The sequence below is a fragment of the Ochlerotatus camptorhynchus genome, unplaced genomic scaffold (assembly GCF_037179485.1).
Source record: "Ochlerotatus camptorhynchus isolate MF236.1 unplaced genomic scaffold, CSIRO-AGI_Acam_v1.1 ptg000266l, whole genome shotgun sequence".
In the NCBI taxonomy this organism is placed as follows: domain Eukaryota; kingdom Metazoa; phylum Arthropoda; class Insecta; order Diptera; family Culicidae; genus Ochlerotatus; species Ochlerotatus camptorhynchus.
The window spans coordinates 2924673-2938946 of record NW_027040756.1 but is presented as its reverse complement, the minus strand read 5'-3'; the positions used below and the strand labels follow the sequence as shown (position 1 = coordinate 2938946).

The 14274-nt window shown below is 41.8% G+C and overlaps 1 protein-coding gene across 1 annotated transcript in view; it reads left to right on the top strand.

The window, feature by feature from the left end:
- The first annotated feature begins 2786 nt into the window (after positions 1-2786).
- Positions 2787-14274, top strand: part of Rab11 (RAS oncogene family member Rab11) — a 46341-nt gene continuing 34853 nt past the window's right edge. Inside the window, exons 1-2 of the mRNA XM_065227120.1 lie at positions 2787-3358; positions 6830-6952. Coding sequence (XP_065083192.1) covers positions 6913-6952 — 40 coding nt within the window. The 5' untranslated portion in view covers positions 2787-3358; positions 6830-6912. The remainder of the gene's footprint in view (positions 3359-6829; positions 6953-14274) is intronic.

The following is a 14274-nucleotide window of genomic DNA, read 5'->3' as shown; positions in this document are numbered from 1 at the left end:
GTATTTTTCAGCTCCTGGTCGTATTTCTTCTGTTGATCTCTGAGCTCCTTCAGACGCTGGTCGTCTTTGTCCTTCATCATACGTTCGAACTCCTTCAGCCTTTTCTGCATCGCCGCTAACTGCTTCTGCAACAGATCATCCCGACTAGTCTCCGGCAGCTTGTTGACATTCGACTTTGGTATCGCTCCCCCCGTGGCCACTGGTGTAGATGTGCCGGTTGGGACTTCAGCTGCTGTAACTAGACATTTTTCGCAGCTCCAATCCCGTTCCTCAACATTCGAATCCACACTGACACACGCGAAATGGTACCACTGTTCACAGGTATCACAAGCAACCATTCGACTATCGTCTGGCTTCTTACAGATACCGCAGCTCGTTCCTACCGGCGGATTATTTACCGGAGAAGTTCCCCGCTTCTGACTTTCTGACCGTTTTGACATACTGACCACCGCCCAAAGCCCCCGATCGATAAACGGATTTTTTAATTTGTTGTGCGAGCAACCGACAGGAAGAAAAATATTTCCAATTCTCTAACATTTATTTCACGGGATGTTAAAAAATCCCTTCGGGAAGAATTAATAAGAAATACATACATTAGTTTGGGCTTGGGCTATAAGCTACAATTCGTGTGTATCTTTATGTTTAGGATACTTGTTAGATGTGTTTGTTTTCCTTAATATACGAGTTTATGTTGATGGCTACTTACGTTTACTGTTCTTCTAGTAATAAATCTGTCCGTACTCGCAACAATCCGTACTATTTATGTGTAGCTGTGGGAAATTTTTATGGTTAGGTTAAACTGTGCATGATTTGCCTTTTGATTTTTTACCTGCCTTTTGTCTTTTGTGTAGTTAGTAGTATAGTTTGTAAGTAGTTCATAAGTTTGCAAAACACCGCCCTAGTATTTAATCTAGATTTATGTAGGAGTAATTAATTTTTAAACAAAGTTGTTCCTCTTTCACAAAAAACCTCACCTATCCACATGGAAGTTGTTCACTCTTTTGCCCTACCAAGAAAAAACTTCCACATCATCGCGTTTGACAGCTGGAAACCACGGTCGGAGTTGGATTCTGGTGGCGAGGTTTTTGTGGTGGATTCTGCCACCGAGGTTGTTGTGGTAGGAGAGGTGCGTCACAAGGCACAGGGTTGTGACACTGCATATAAAATTCGTGAAAATTAGCGTTAAATCATAATTTTCATCAAGCCTGTGTAAAATCCTTAGAATATAACATTTGAATTGAAGAAGAAAACGTTTTTACGATCAGACTGATGTGCATCTTTGACTTTTCCAGTTGAACTTTTATAAGATATATTAATTTCATTTCGCGGCTCCATCAATGCTGCATCGTAAATATGATGTAAACAGAAGTAAATTGCTCAATTACTCAAAATAAAGATGATTTGTCATCTTGTTATCACTTTGAATACCATCTAGCACCATTTTATAGTATGGTACGTGTTGAGTAAAGCAAGTTCCGGTGCGTTTTCCGTCGAAAATTGTGAGTACCAATATGTTTGCTTAAAAACGGCCAAAATGAACATTTATTGAATATTGGCGTCCTATACAACCAATTCTCTATTATCACCAGCATGATACAACCTTTCCTAAGTAAATTCACTTAATTTCCACTTTCATCTTAGTGGAAATCGCACATATTCGCCTTTTTTCGAAAAATGCAGCTGCGCAGGAGGTAACCTCTCCCTGTGGGTGCAAACTTGTTATGGATAATGTGCCATGAAAACATCTCCGATCCGTAACGAAATAATAATAAATAGTTTTCAAACACGTTTTCTTACACGATTCAAGCAAATGTTTCCACGGGAAATTATTAGTTTTTCTTTATGGACCGATTTGCCCCAAAAAGCATCTGTTTTACTTGGAAAATTTGGAAACTATCCTCCTTCTAGTAGTTCTCACTTCGAAATGTAGGTGGCGAAAGCTTGGAAAAGTTTCACTGCAAGACGCCAATAAATTCAGGCTCTTTAGTACAAACCCCTCGCGGATACGTTACACAGCAAAAAAAAAATGTAATAGCGATCAATGTAATTCAAGCTGATCTATGAAATAATGATGTAATAGCAAAAAGCAGATACAATATTACATCAATGGATGTAATTTTGTTCGCAAAATCGATGTACATCGTACAACGTTATATTACACAACCGATGGATTGGCGTTAACGGCGACTCTGTAGCTCTTTACTCCTATGGTAAAATCCATCAGCAAACGTCAGACTGTGCGTGAAACATGGCGGACTTCGTAGTATCCTTTCACTCCACCGAAAAATCCCATAAGAAACTGTCAATCTTTTTAAAAAGAGTCGATTTTTCGACGGTGCTGTTAACGCGAATTATTGACCTGGTTGCAGCAGTTTGGATGTAATATTCAACAACTTTTTTTTTTCTGTGTAGATGACATTACTACCCACGTCAATTGACAGTACGCTTCAAACAGACTGTGTTCATCACTCAATTTTATTATCACCGGGACACATCATGACTCATTTTCAGTGCTCCCAGTGCGATGTTTAAGGTTGAGAAAACTGAAATTTAATTAAACGGTTAAACTTATTTGAGCCCGTGTATTGTATGCATCATGCTTTGTTCAAGCTATTGCAATGGATTGTTGTATTTGTTTCTTCATTCAAACATATTGAATTGTCTGTTATTGATCCAGGAAGTAGTAATATAAAATAATTTAAATTTATTAGATTTCATAACTATGTAAACTATGGCAGCACTGCACCTGCCAAACAGTGGTCATCCCACAAAAAGAGCGAGCCAGGCAACCGATTACAGTCCACAGAGCCGACATTTTGTTTCTCATCGTAGCCAACAACCGCAACGTCGTCGTCTCTTCGCGAATTGCTGGAACGAAGAAACCCTTGGCCTCTTCCTTTGCGCTGCTGCTGGTTCTGGTGGCTCTCTTGGTGCAGCGACGTCGAAAATCTTCCCCGTCTTGCGAACCACTCGATTTGTCGGTCGTGTAAAGTAATCAGATCCGGATTCTTAGTGAACGGCAAAAACCCCTTTTTTTTTCTTGCTGCGGACGTGTCCAGAGCGTTTTTGTGTGCAGTGTGAGAAAGAAAGGAAAACGCAAACAGCCACACAAGGTGGACAGTGTTTCCGGAGTGTGCGGACGAAGAAGAGCTAGTTCCAGTTTCTTCGGAAGGACGGTTTTTTTTTTTCTTTGCTGCGTTGGAACCAGCCCTCGGAAGAAAGAGAAAAGTGATATGTATTGAAAGGATCGGGTCGTGTTCTAAGTAGAGCAAGAAGAAAATCATTGTTCTGGATTTTGTTCATCCCGCAGTAGGTGGAATCGGCGAGCCGGGGGAAATCCCGAGAAGGAATATAATAAGTGAGTGCAATTTTCCTGACCACAGGCTGGTTTGGATGTTCTGGAAACGACCAGAGATTGTGGCCTTGTGTGTAGTTTCTGTCCAGTTCGTCCCGTGAAGATGGGAGAAAAATATCGTCTCATCATCATCGTCATCATAATCGTTCGCCAGTCACTCCTTGTCCCTTCGGTTGCTTGCGAAAGTATGTGTGCATGCATGTGACAGTCAATGTATTTGTGTGTATGCGTGTAATGCATCAGAACAATAGGGTTGGCTACTAGACGGGACTTGAGTCTAGATGTTCAAGAGCGATTGTTTTTCGAATATCAAGTAAAGTAGTCTTTTCGGTTCTTCATCTGATGTAATTATGATGGACGTTGTTAACAACTAGAAGGAATCACTGTCCATCATTGTGATTTTGTAATTGATAGCTTCTCAGGTACGAGTTAAGAGAAATCTATAGAAGTATTGTATAATTTTTAGATAAATTTAATGAATAATTTTAAAATAATTCTTTTGAAAAATTGATTTCGAAATTTTGACATATTCCAAATCAATTCTATGGAAAATTTGAAATGTGTCATATTTTTGAAAAAAATAACTGGACTGAGAATGTTTTTTAGATCTTCTATACAGAAATGGGAATATCCCATTTGGCTAAATCTCGCGTAACATTTCAAAACGGTCCAGCAGCTTTTGTAGCCAAACTTGTAAGTCCCTTTACACGCGAACCGAAGTACACCCACGTAAACAAACAGCATCATCGTGTAGGGGAAATTCGCCCCTTTCCGATAGTGGTATTGGTTTGCGTAGAAAGGGCCTTCCAACTTTTGTTTACAAAGCATTTGTTACATCTGAAATAGTACTATTGCTTTCTTTTTTCATGCACTGTGCTGCAATTCAACGGAATACGAAAGGACAGCTCAACTTAGTGTTCTAGATGCACTTCCACAGTTATTAACTGCGAGCTTTCTATGCCCACAATGCATGAATTTGTATTTTGTGTGCCAAAGCACAACGATACTCTATGTCCAGGGAAGTCGAGACAATTTTCAACACGAATTTCCACGATCGGACCGGGAATCAAACCCAACGCCTCCTGCATGTTAAAACCGTGCTTTTGTCTATGCGGGGAAAAGAGGAGATCTGAAACCTCTCAATAACCTGTCTATTTGCCCATAAACTACGTACCTAAGCAGTTTTTGAGAGATTCCCCTGAGCAGTTTCACGTCAACTACTGACGAATCGATCAAATTTACCCTCTTCGAATTCCATGAAACTTGCATAATTGTTCGCTATGGGCAATAAACATAGTTTGTTGAAAGTTGTTAGAATTTGGTTATTTTGACTAGCGTCTATTTTTTTTTTCAAAAGGGTGTGTTCGCTATTTTCCAATTAATAATAGCACGGATACGGCTCTCCCAATCGATCTGGTAAAAAAAATTAAAATTTCTAATAAGACTACAATATTAAACTTATTTGTATATGAAAGCTTATCAACAAAGCTAACTTTTCCAACACAATGGGAACTTCAAAATTGAAAAAAAAAATCGTAGGACATTACTCAGTTGAATCCTCAAGAATACATATGGACGAGAATAATGAACACACGAATAAGCTTAAATAAGTACTGGCTTGGCTAATGGTAAACTCACCAACAAACCGACATGAAACTGAAACTTAACTCTTGATCGAGAATCCATAACGGCCGATTCAAATGTACAGCGATCCCATCTGTCAAAACCATAGAAAGGTTTCATCTAGATAAAAATAAGTTGTCCGGAATAGATTAGACACGAACCAACTCATATATTTTGTACGCGTGTTCGTGGCTAGGATAAATATTTTCCGCGAACACGGCGACAGATGTCAGTTTTGAGCTTTGTTCAGAAATTTCTTTGTAATTTGTATGATCATTCATGTCGGTTTGTCGGTGGTAAACTCACAAACATAAGACGAACCGAAAAGTTGTGGATCACCCCTGTGCTACTAAGGGAAGGAGAGGGTTAAATGTGTTAGTAATTATTTAAAAAATAACTCTAGATAGAGCTGGAATTAGGGCGTAACAGCCTTTGTAAACAATGACTTCTCTTGTTGATTTCTCGTAATTCAAGGCACGCCTACACAAACCAACATATCCATCGGGTAGGAGAAGTCTTCCTCTACTCGATGGTGATGTCGATTTGCCAGGGAGAGCCATGACTTCCGAGAAATCATCGAGAGAAGTCATTCTCTCTCTCAGCTGATACGCCCTAATTCCAGCTCTATCTAGAACTTATCGTAGGCAAATTTTGACCACTAGAAAACAACTGATAGTTTATATTCGATAAGTTTTCCCTGACCCTCTTGGGTAGTTTTAGTAAGCTATTAATTGGCAATCTTTTAAATTATATTTATACCAAGGCTATCTTGTTATGATTACATTTATCTTGTTGATAATTAATATTATAACATGTTACAATGGCGGTAGTGCAAACAAGACTTAAGGTACTACAATGTAGTCAACTCTACCTTACTGGATATTCTCCTTGACTCATTGTATATTATTTCCTGAATTTAACCTTCGTAAACCGACATCCTCCTTAAAACTCTGATATCCGTTAGTTAGAGAGAGTTACATTAAATTCGGCTGTTTCAAAATCAATGCCAGGTTTGGATGTTAGATGATAACGTCGAATAAACAAAATTTCTAGACCAACGATTGAAATAGGCGGAACAACCAAACGTAAACGATGGCTTTAAACGCAAATTTCTCGAGAATCAAACCACTCCCACGCAAACTAACCATGCCATCAAATAAAGGAAGTTTGCTCTATCAGATGGTGGTGTTAGATTGCATCGATGTGTTTTGATTATCGAGGAATTTTCGTTTAAAGCCCTTGGTTACGTTTGGTTGTTCCGCCTATTTCAATTGTTGGTCTAGATTTCTTCTCGGAAAGTTGCACTCAATGTTACTTTTGGAACAGAATTTTGATCCCAATCTTGGTCCTGAAACGTCAACCCTATTCAGTCATTATTGTACGATTCTTTCCCCCATTATCCGCGTATCCATGGCATGACCCGTGAGCCGAGTATATGTGAATCATTATGATTTAATAAATGTTAGTTGCCTGTGTATGGTTTGCTTCCCGTGTGCGTGAATCTTTCACCTCGTGTGCCTGTGTATAGTTACTAGAAATGATTAACAGACAAAAGCAGCGTAACAACACAACGGACGACGACCGATCGACAACGACGATCAACATCAACAACAAAAGCTGCACACATCGATTCGCTATAGTAAAAGAAAAGAGTGTTCAGTGTTATGCTCTTGTTATTACTGATGTCCCGTTTTTCGTCGTAGCCCCGAGGTCACAGTTTCTGGTCAAGTTCCAGCCAAAATGAAAACAAGTGCCAAAAGAGCTTGTAGCTAGCAAAAAAAAAAAGACTAAGAATATCCGCGCTACATTATTATTCTTGTCCTATTTTGCTTCTCGGTGGCCGAAAATCAGTTGCTGTGTTTTTTTAAGAAGAAATCGTAACCAAATACCTGGATCATTTGGATTAATAGCATTAGAGGAAAGCAACAGGAACCATGGGTACCCGCGATGATGAATATGATTACTTATTCAAAGGTAAGTGTCCAATTGTTACCGTAAGATCTTTGTGTTAATTAAATTAAATTGAGTACAAGTCCCTAGCAGAGATATGCGTACCACTCTTTGCTGTTAGGTTGTCATTAAAACTATTGATTGCACCCAAAATCTCCGTGGAAAAATAGAAATTATTATCTAGCAAACTAACACAACTCAATACTGAATTCCAAACAATCCACTTTTATCAGTAAACATTCCTAGTAATTGCGTGTGCAATCTGCAGTGTACACTGTGGCCAACTCTGATGCCCAGAGTAAGCACGCATTAGTCGGATAAAGTATAAAACAAAACTGAAAATGTCGGGCGTTGGCATGGTGTATGTTTTTTTTCTGCCCTGTTGGTACGTTCAAATGTAATACATCCCTACTGATTATTACCCCCATATGGTCAGTGGGAGGAAACATGGCACAAGCCGATTGTGATAATAGTATTCGATGGTCGTATTCAAGGCTGACCTTGGCGTGGTTATTTTGAATCAGCTGATAAATATCTGGTAAACATACGGGAAAGATCATATATACTCATCACAAGTAACAACTTTGAATTAATCATGTTCTTGTTACAGTAGGCCAGAATTAGGTCGTGAAGAATCCTTTAAACCTTTTTTAAAACTTGAAATGTTACTTGAAATCAATTATTTATATTTATATCAAACTTTTATATCACACTAGCTGAGTGTGCCCGGCTTTGCTCGGGATTCAATATTAGCTTGAGTTTTTGCGCCAATTAAAAAAAACATGCTATATTGTACGTAGCCCCCCCCCCTCCCCCCCTCTTATCTACGGGGTTACCCCCTATGACTTCAACATGCCAAATTTGGTTCCATTTGCTTGATTAGTGCTCGAGTTATGCAGAAATTTCTGTTTCATTTGTATGAAATTTGCATACAAATTTTCACGCCGATCGGTTCAGTAGTTTCCGAGTCTATAAGGGTCAGACAGACAGAAATTCATTTATATATGTATAGATAATCTATTATCAGGGTGGCCAGCGAACTGGGAATTTTGAAAAATAACCGGGGAAAACCCGACGACAGAACCAGGAAAAATAGATTAACCATACATAGGAACAACTTTCACACCAGAATTTCAGAATCTTCTATCTAGTTATACATATAAAAATGAATTTCTGTCTGTCTGTTGTCTGACCCTTATAGACTAGGAAACTACTGAACCGATCGGCGTGAAAATTTGAATGCAGAGACAGGGAAAGGTTCTTATGATGGTTCGAGACCCCTCCCCCATCTGTAAAGGAGTAAAGTAAATATAGAATGCTTTTTTAATTAGCGCATAAACTCAAGCTAATATTGAATCCCGAGCAAGGCCGGGCACAAGCTGAGTGTGCCATAAAAACAGAGCTCTATTTGCTGCATAATTTTCGACAGTTTCGCGTCTTATTTGTTTTTAGAAATTAATCACTTAGCAATATTTTAAATTGATTTTCGTCGTTTCAATTTCAGATGTAAAGTTCATGGGCCTGTAAAGCCATGGGTTTTGGTCACCAGTCAAAATAATATACTGGAGATACTGGACTTTGGATACAAATCTCGATTACTTTTTCAAAGGCACGTATCAGCTTTTGTAAACAATGCATTTGATCGTCGATTTGGCGTAACTGGTAGCTCGCACACGCTTACTAACACCACTATAAGGTAGGGGAAAATTTCCCCTATCTGATGGTAGTGTTAGCATGCGTGGGCAAGCTACCAGTTACGCCAAATCGACGATCAAATGCATTGTTTACAAAAGCGGATACGTCCCTTTGAAAAAGTTATCGAGAAATATTTGATAAAACCGAAACCGAACTATTTTTTTCCTGAGTTTTATTTTTCGTTATTTAAAATTCTCATGATATGAATTCCAGAATTAACTTGGCATTCTGCTCTGAATTCTGGAATTAACCAGAAAACACTCCGCGTAATAATTACCGTTGATTTTTTTTTTAATTTCCTTGAAACCCATCTAAGAATCTGATTGGAATCTTTCTTAGAATTCCCTTGATCCTATTGGGAGACTCTGAAATTCTTTTCAAACTTTTCTTTTAACCAGTGGCGTTGCGTCCACATGTGCAACACACAGAGGTAAATAATTAAAAAAAAAGCATGTAGATTTTTATAGATTTTATGGTCACATTATAGGTGTACTTCTTCACAAGTGACCATGAATACACTATTTTAAAGTGTGGTTCAATTAAATCTTCGACCTTGGTTTGCTTCAAAAAGGATTAAATTCAGTTCGGATGGTCTGCCTAATGCATTGATTTCTAAGCATGTCGATAACACTATCATGACAAAACTCGTTAAATAGTGCACCTAAAAGCGAGCTTTTTTGGGTGGCGGGTGGCAAGTTTGTGAATGGTCAAATGCCTGATGTTAAGCCAAGCAGACCTCTTATCACCTGTTGAAACATACCACAAATTTTCCACAATACATGGCGGTTTGCATCACAATCATTAGTTGTAATTGAAGCTTTTACGCGTCAAACGGGAGCAACACGGAAACAGCTGTCTGGTACGCTTTGGACGTTATCATACTTGCAGACCGTTTTGAATGTGTGAGTTTAAATTAGAAGAACATTTGTGATGTATGGGTGCCCAAAGCGTGCATTTCTCGCTGTGCACATGGATATCTGATTGCAGACAAAGAGAGTAAAGCTGGGTTTAGACTAGGCAAGTCAAATGATCAACTCAGTTGAATTCAATTGGCTTGAAAAGTTGAGCCTGGTTTAACTTTTTTTCAATTCAAGTGAGTTGATCAAGTCAGTTGAATGGCATCCCTAATAGAAATAACCATAAAAAGGAGCGACGTGTTCGAGGTATCGTCCAAACCATTTGTGGAATAGTTTACGCATCCGAGTTATCGTTCGTTTATAGTATTTGTTTATTAGGGATGGTTTACACGTTCAATTCGCGTTCAAGTCAGTTGAATTCAAGTGACTTGATCAATTGACTTGCCCTGCCTAAACTCAGCTTAATGGAGAAAGAGAGCGCAAAAGCTCGTTCTCAATCTTTTGTCAGTTGTGAATCCCTCAATTCAAGCTGAACATTACATTAGGTCCTAAGTAACATTGACAGATTCTCTTCGTCGACTTTCTCTTTGCATCCTCACGGCCATGTTAAGACATTCTCAGCTATTTTCAGCTCACAGATCGACGAAAGAAGCCAGTATCTATCTTCTAATACGAAAAACATGACAAGGAACGGTTCTTATTTCGTCTTCTTCTTCCTCGCATTTCAAGCTTATTGCGTATGGCATATTAGCTTATTGCCTGCTCTCAACTAAGTGTTCTATAGATGCACTTCCACAGTTATTAATTGAGAGCTTTCGATGCCTGTACCATTTTTGCATTAATATAATTGTGTGACAAGTACAATCATACTCTATATGCCCAGGGAAGTCGAGAAATTTTCCAACCCGAAAAATTCCTGGACCGGCCGGGAATCGAACCCAGCCACCTCCAACATGGTCTTGCTTTGTAGCTGTGCCTTTACCGACTGAGCTAAGGGAGGAACGTTTCTATACCCAAGTTATTAACAAAAGAGAAAGTCGATGAAGAGAATCGATCAATGTTACTTAGGACCTAATGCAATGTTCAGCTTGAATTTCCGATAGTTGCGCTGGTGCGCCTGTCAAAACTTATGAGCTTCTCCTGGTTCATTCTGATAGTGCCGTTCTGATGAATAAAGAGTTGATTAATTCAAGTTTCCTACCCAGTTTCCTATGAATTTTCTTTAGATTTTGACACTGTTTTGTATCAAAAATGGTTTCGGAAGTGTTTGACGGATATTCTTTATACACTTCGGTCGAAGGAGATAGTCTTTTGATACAAACGAGAATTCAAGCTGAACATTGCATTAGGTCCTAAGTAACATTCACAGATTCTCTCCGTCTACATTCTCTGTGTATCTCCATGGCCATGTACAGACATTCCCATGTACTTTAAGCAAACAGATCGATAATAATAAGCTTTTATCTAGCATCTAATACAATTGTAGAGAGTAATTGAAACACGTCTTTATCGGTTGACGTTGAACAGTGGAATGAAAATTTTATTCAGAAACTTAGCAACTAACAACAAGTGCATATAGCGACGCGAATTACTGGGTTGCTACGATCACAATACTCCTCCCTAATCCGCGACGCCAGTTAGCTTCCGAAACTTCTGCTGCTTCTGAACGGTCATCGGCTTCGTGAACCCATCGGCTGGCTGTTCCGTTGTCGACGTGTAGCTCAGTTGGACGACACCATGCTGCAGGCTATCATGCACGAAATGGTACCGTATACTGACGTGCTTGGTCCGGGGGTTATACGAACCGTTGTTGGCGATGCTGATTGCCGATTGATTATCGCAGCACGGAAATCGGTTTGGCCTCGCAAAACTGCGACTGCAGATTACTCCACCACATAGCTTCCTGGATCGTGCGAGACATGGCCATGTATTCCGCTTCACAGGACGAAAGGGCTACGGTAGGCTGCTTCTTGGATTTCCGGTCGTCCGCATCTCCTCCCCAATCGGCATCGCTGTACCCAACTATGTCCGCTGGACCGCTTGTCGAGTACTCTAGCTTCTTGGTTATTGTACCTTTCAGGTACCGGATTATCCTCTTCACCGCTTCCCAGTGAGGACGGCCAGGGTTAGCACTGTACTGGCTCACAACGTTGACGGCAAAAGCAATATCCGGTCGGGTGACTTGAGCTGCAAACGACAAACACCCGACTGCTTCCTTGTATGGCACTGACTTCATTTCTTCCATTTCAGATTTCGTCTTCGGTGCCATCGACTTGTCCTACTTGATGCTTGGATCTGCTGGTGTTGCAACTGGGTGGGCATCGGCCATACCGAAGCGATTGACAATGTCTTCGATGTAGGCTTGTTGATCCAACCACAGCTTGCCTTCTTCACGCTTCCTCGTGATTCTGATGCCAAGACATTGTTGCGCCTCCCCGAGGTCTTTCATTTGGAACCGCTTGTGCAGATGGGCCTTCAGCTTCTTCTTTTGCTTCCGATCGTTTGTGAAAATCAAGAGATCGTCGACGTAGATAGTCACAAACATCATCTTTCCTCCACGGATGCACCAGTACAAACAGGGATCAACGCTCGACCGTTTCAGTCCGAACTCCTGCAGCACCACATCCAACTGCGCGTTCCATACGCGACTGGACTGCTTGAGACCGTAGAGGGCCTTCTTCAGTCTGCACACCTTTCCATTCGACGCATCGAACCCTTCTGGCTGCAGCATGTAGATCTCCTCGTCCTTCAGCTCGCTCTGCAGGAATGCAGTGACCGCGTCCATTTGGTCAATATCCAAGTTGTACCGCACCGCCAGTGCCATCAGATACCGGACGGTCGCGTACCGCACGACCGGGGAGTACACCTCGTCGTAGTCCAGACCAGGTCTTTGAGAGCAGCCCTTCACCACGAGGCGGGCCTTGTACCTCTGGATGGTTCCGTCGAGACCTCGCTTCGTTCGGTACACCCACTTGTTCCGAATCGCTTTCCGCCCTTCAGGCAGATCGGTGAGCACCCACGTGCTATTCTCGCTGAGGGATGCAATTTCCTCACGCATAGCCGCAATCCAATGATCTCGGTCCGGCCGCCGCAGAACCTCATCGTAGCTCGTCGGATCATCCATCGTATCATCGTCGCTCGTCGTGTTGAAGGATAACTGAGGGTAATGAACACCACCAGAAAAGGAACCGTAACTAATAAAGTCATTATACTTGCCTGGATTACGGCGCTCCCGACCGCTGCGCCTTAACCCTTGCTGCAACTCAGCTGGTCTAATCAGTTGCGGTGGGAGCGCAAAATCGGCACAGGCATCCTCGAATTCGTCTGCATCACTGGACGAACTGTCGACAACGACGATGTCTTCCTCCGTTGTTTCGGTTTCACCAGGATTGCCACCCGGTTGATCGATAACAACAGCAGGCCCGGCTGCACCAGGTACGACGATGCCATTCGGTTGTTCGCCTAGAGGAAGCACAGTTGACCATCTTCAGGAGTATCAGCTGCACCGGACTCAGGATGATCATGGATTTCATCCGAACAAAGCTCCATGAACTCCACCGGCTGCACTCGTTGTTCTGCCATACAGATAGCGACGCCTTCTTCCAGTACCATGACATCTCGGCTAACGTGGAAACGGTCATTCTCTGGATCATACACCCGGTAACCTTTCGTGTCTTCACAATAGCCGACGAAAATGCCTTTCTCGGATTTGGGATCAAACTTCTTCCTTTTCGCTTTCGGTACCAGAGTCATCACGCTCGAGCCAAAAATCTTGAGGTGCTTCAAATTCGGCTTCTTTCCGGTCCACGCCTCTACGGCGTTTTCTCTTCCAGGGAACGAGTAGGATATCGATTCACCACGTGAGCCGCGGTCGAAATAGCTTCTGCCCAAAACTCTTTTCCCAGCTTCGCATCGTTGAGCATGCACCGCGCCTTTTCAACCAGCGTGCGGTTCATGCGTTCTGCCGCCCCGTTCTGCTCAGGCGTATACGGGCACGTGGTTTGATGTCGAATCCCATCGGACTCCAACACCTTGCGGAAATCTGCATTCACGTACTCCTTTCCGTTGTCTGAACGCAAGATTTTTAGCTTCTTGCCCGTCTGTCTTTCCGCTTTGGCCTTGAACGACTTGAACGCTTCGAGTGCTTGATTTTTCTGCTTCAAGAAGTAAACCACCACCCGCTTGCTTGCATCGTCCAGGAACGTCATGAAATAACGGCTTTCACCTAACGACGAAATCTCCACTGGTCCGCAGAGGTCGGAGTGTACCAACTCCAACAGTTCTTCAGCTCTTGACTCGCTGCTTGGGAATGAACGCCTCGTATGCTTGCCCTCCAGACAGGCAACACATCCTTCTAACGACCCATCTTGGAAATCTATTCCGTTGGCGATTCGCTTGAGCTTCTTCAAACCACCTTCGTGAAGATGCCCCAGACGTCGATGCCAGAGCTCCATGCCGCTTGCCAAAAACGATTTCTCTGGCCAATTTACTCTGTATATTCCACCTTCCTCGACGCCGGTGACAACCAGATCACCGTCTTCGTCCCGAACTTCGCATCTGTCTTTGGTGAAAATAACAGTTTTGCCCTTTTTGCAGATCGTACTTACGGATAACAAGTTGGTGGCTAGGTCGGGAATCTTCAGAACACCGCTGACATCGATTCGACCATCGTTGCTGTCCAACACGACTGAACCCTTCGCTACGACCTTCATTGTGGCATTGTTCGCCGTTCCGACGTTGTGGTCCATCTTGACTTCATCGAGAAATTTCTGATCCGGCCGTGCCATGTGGCAA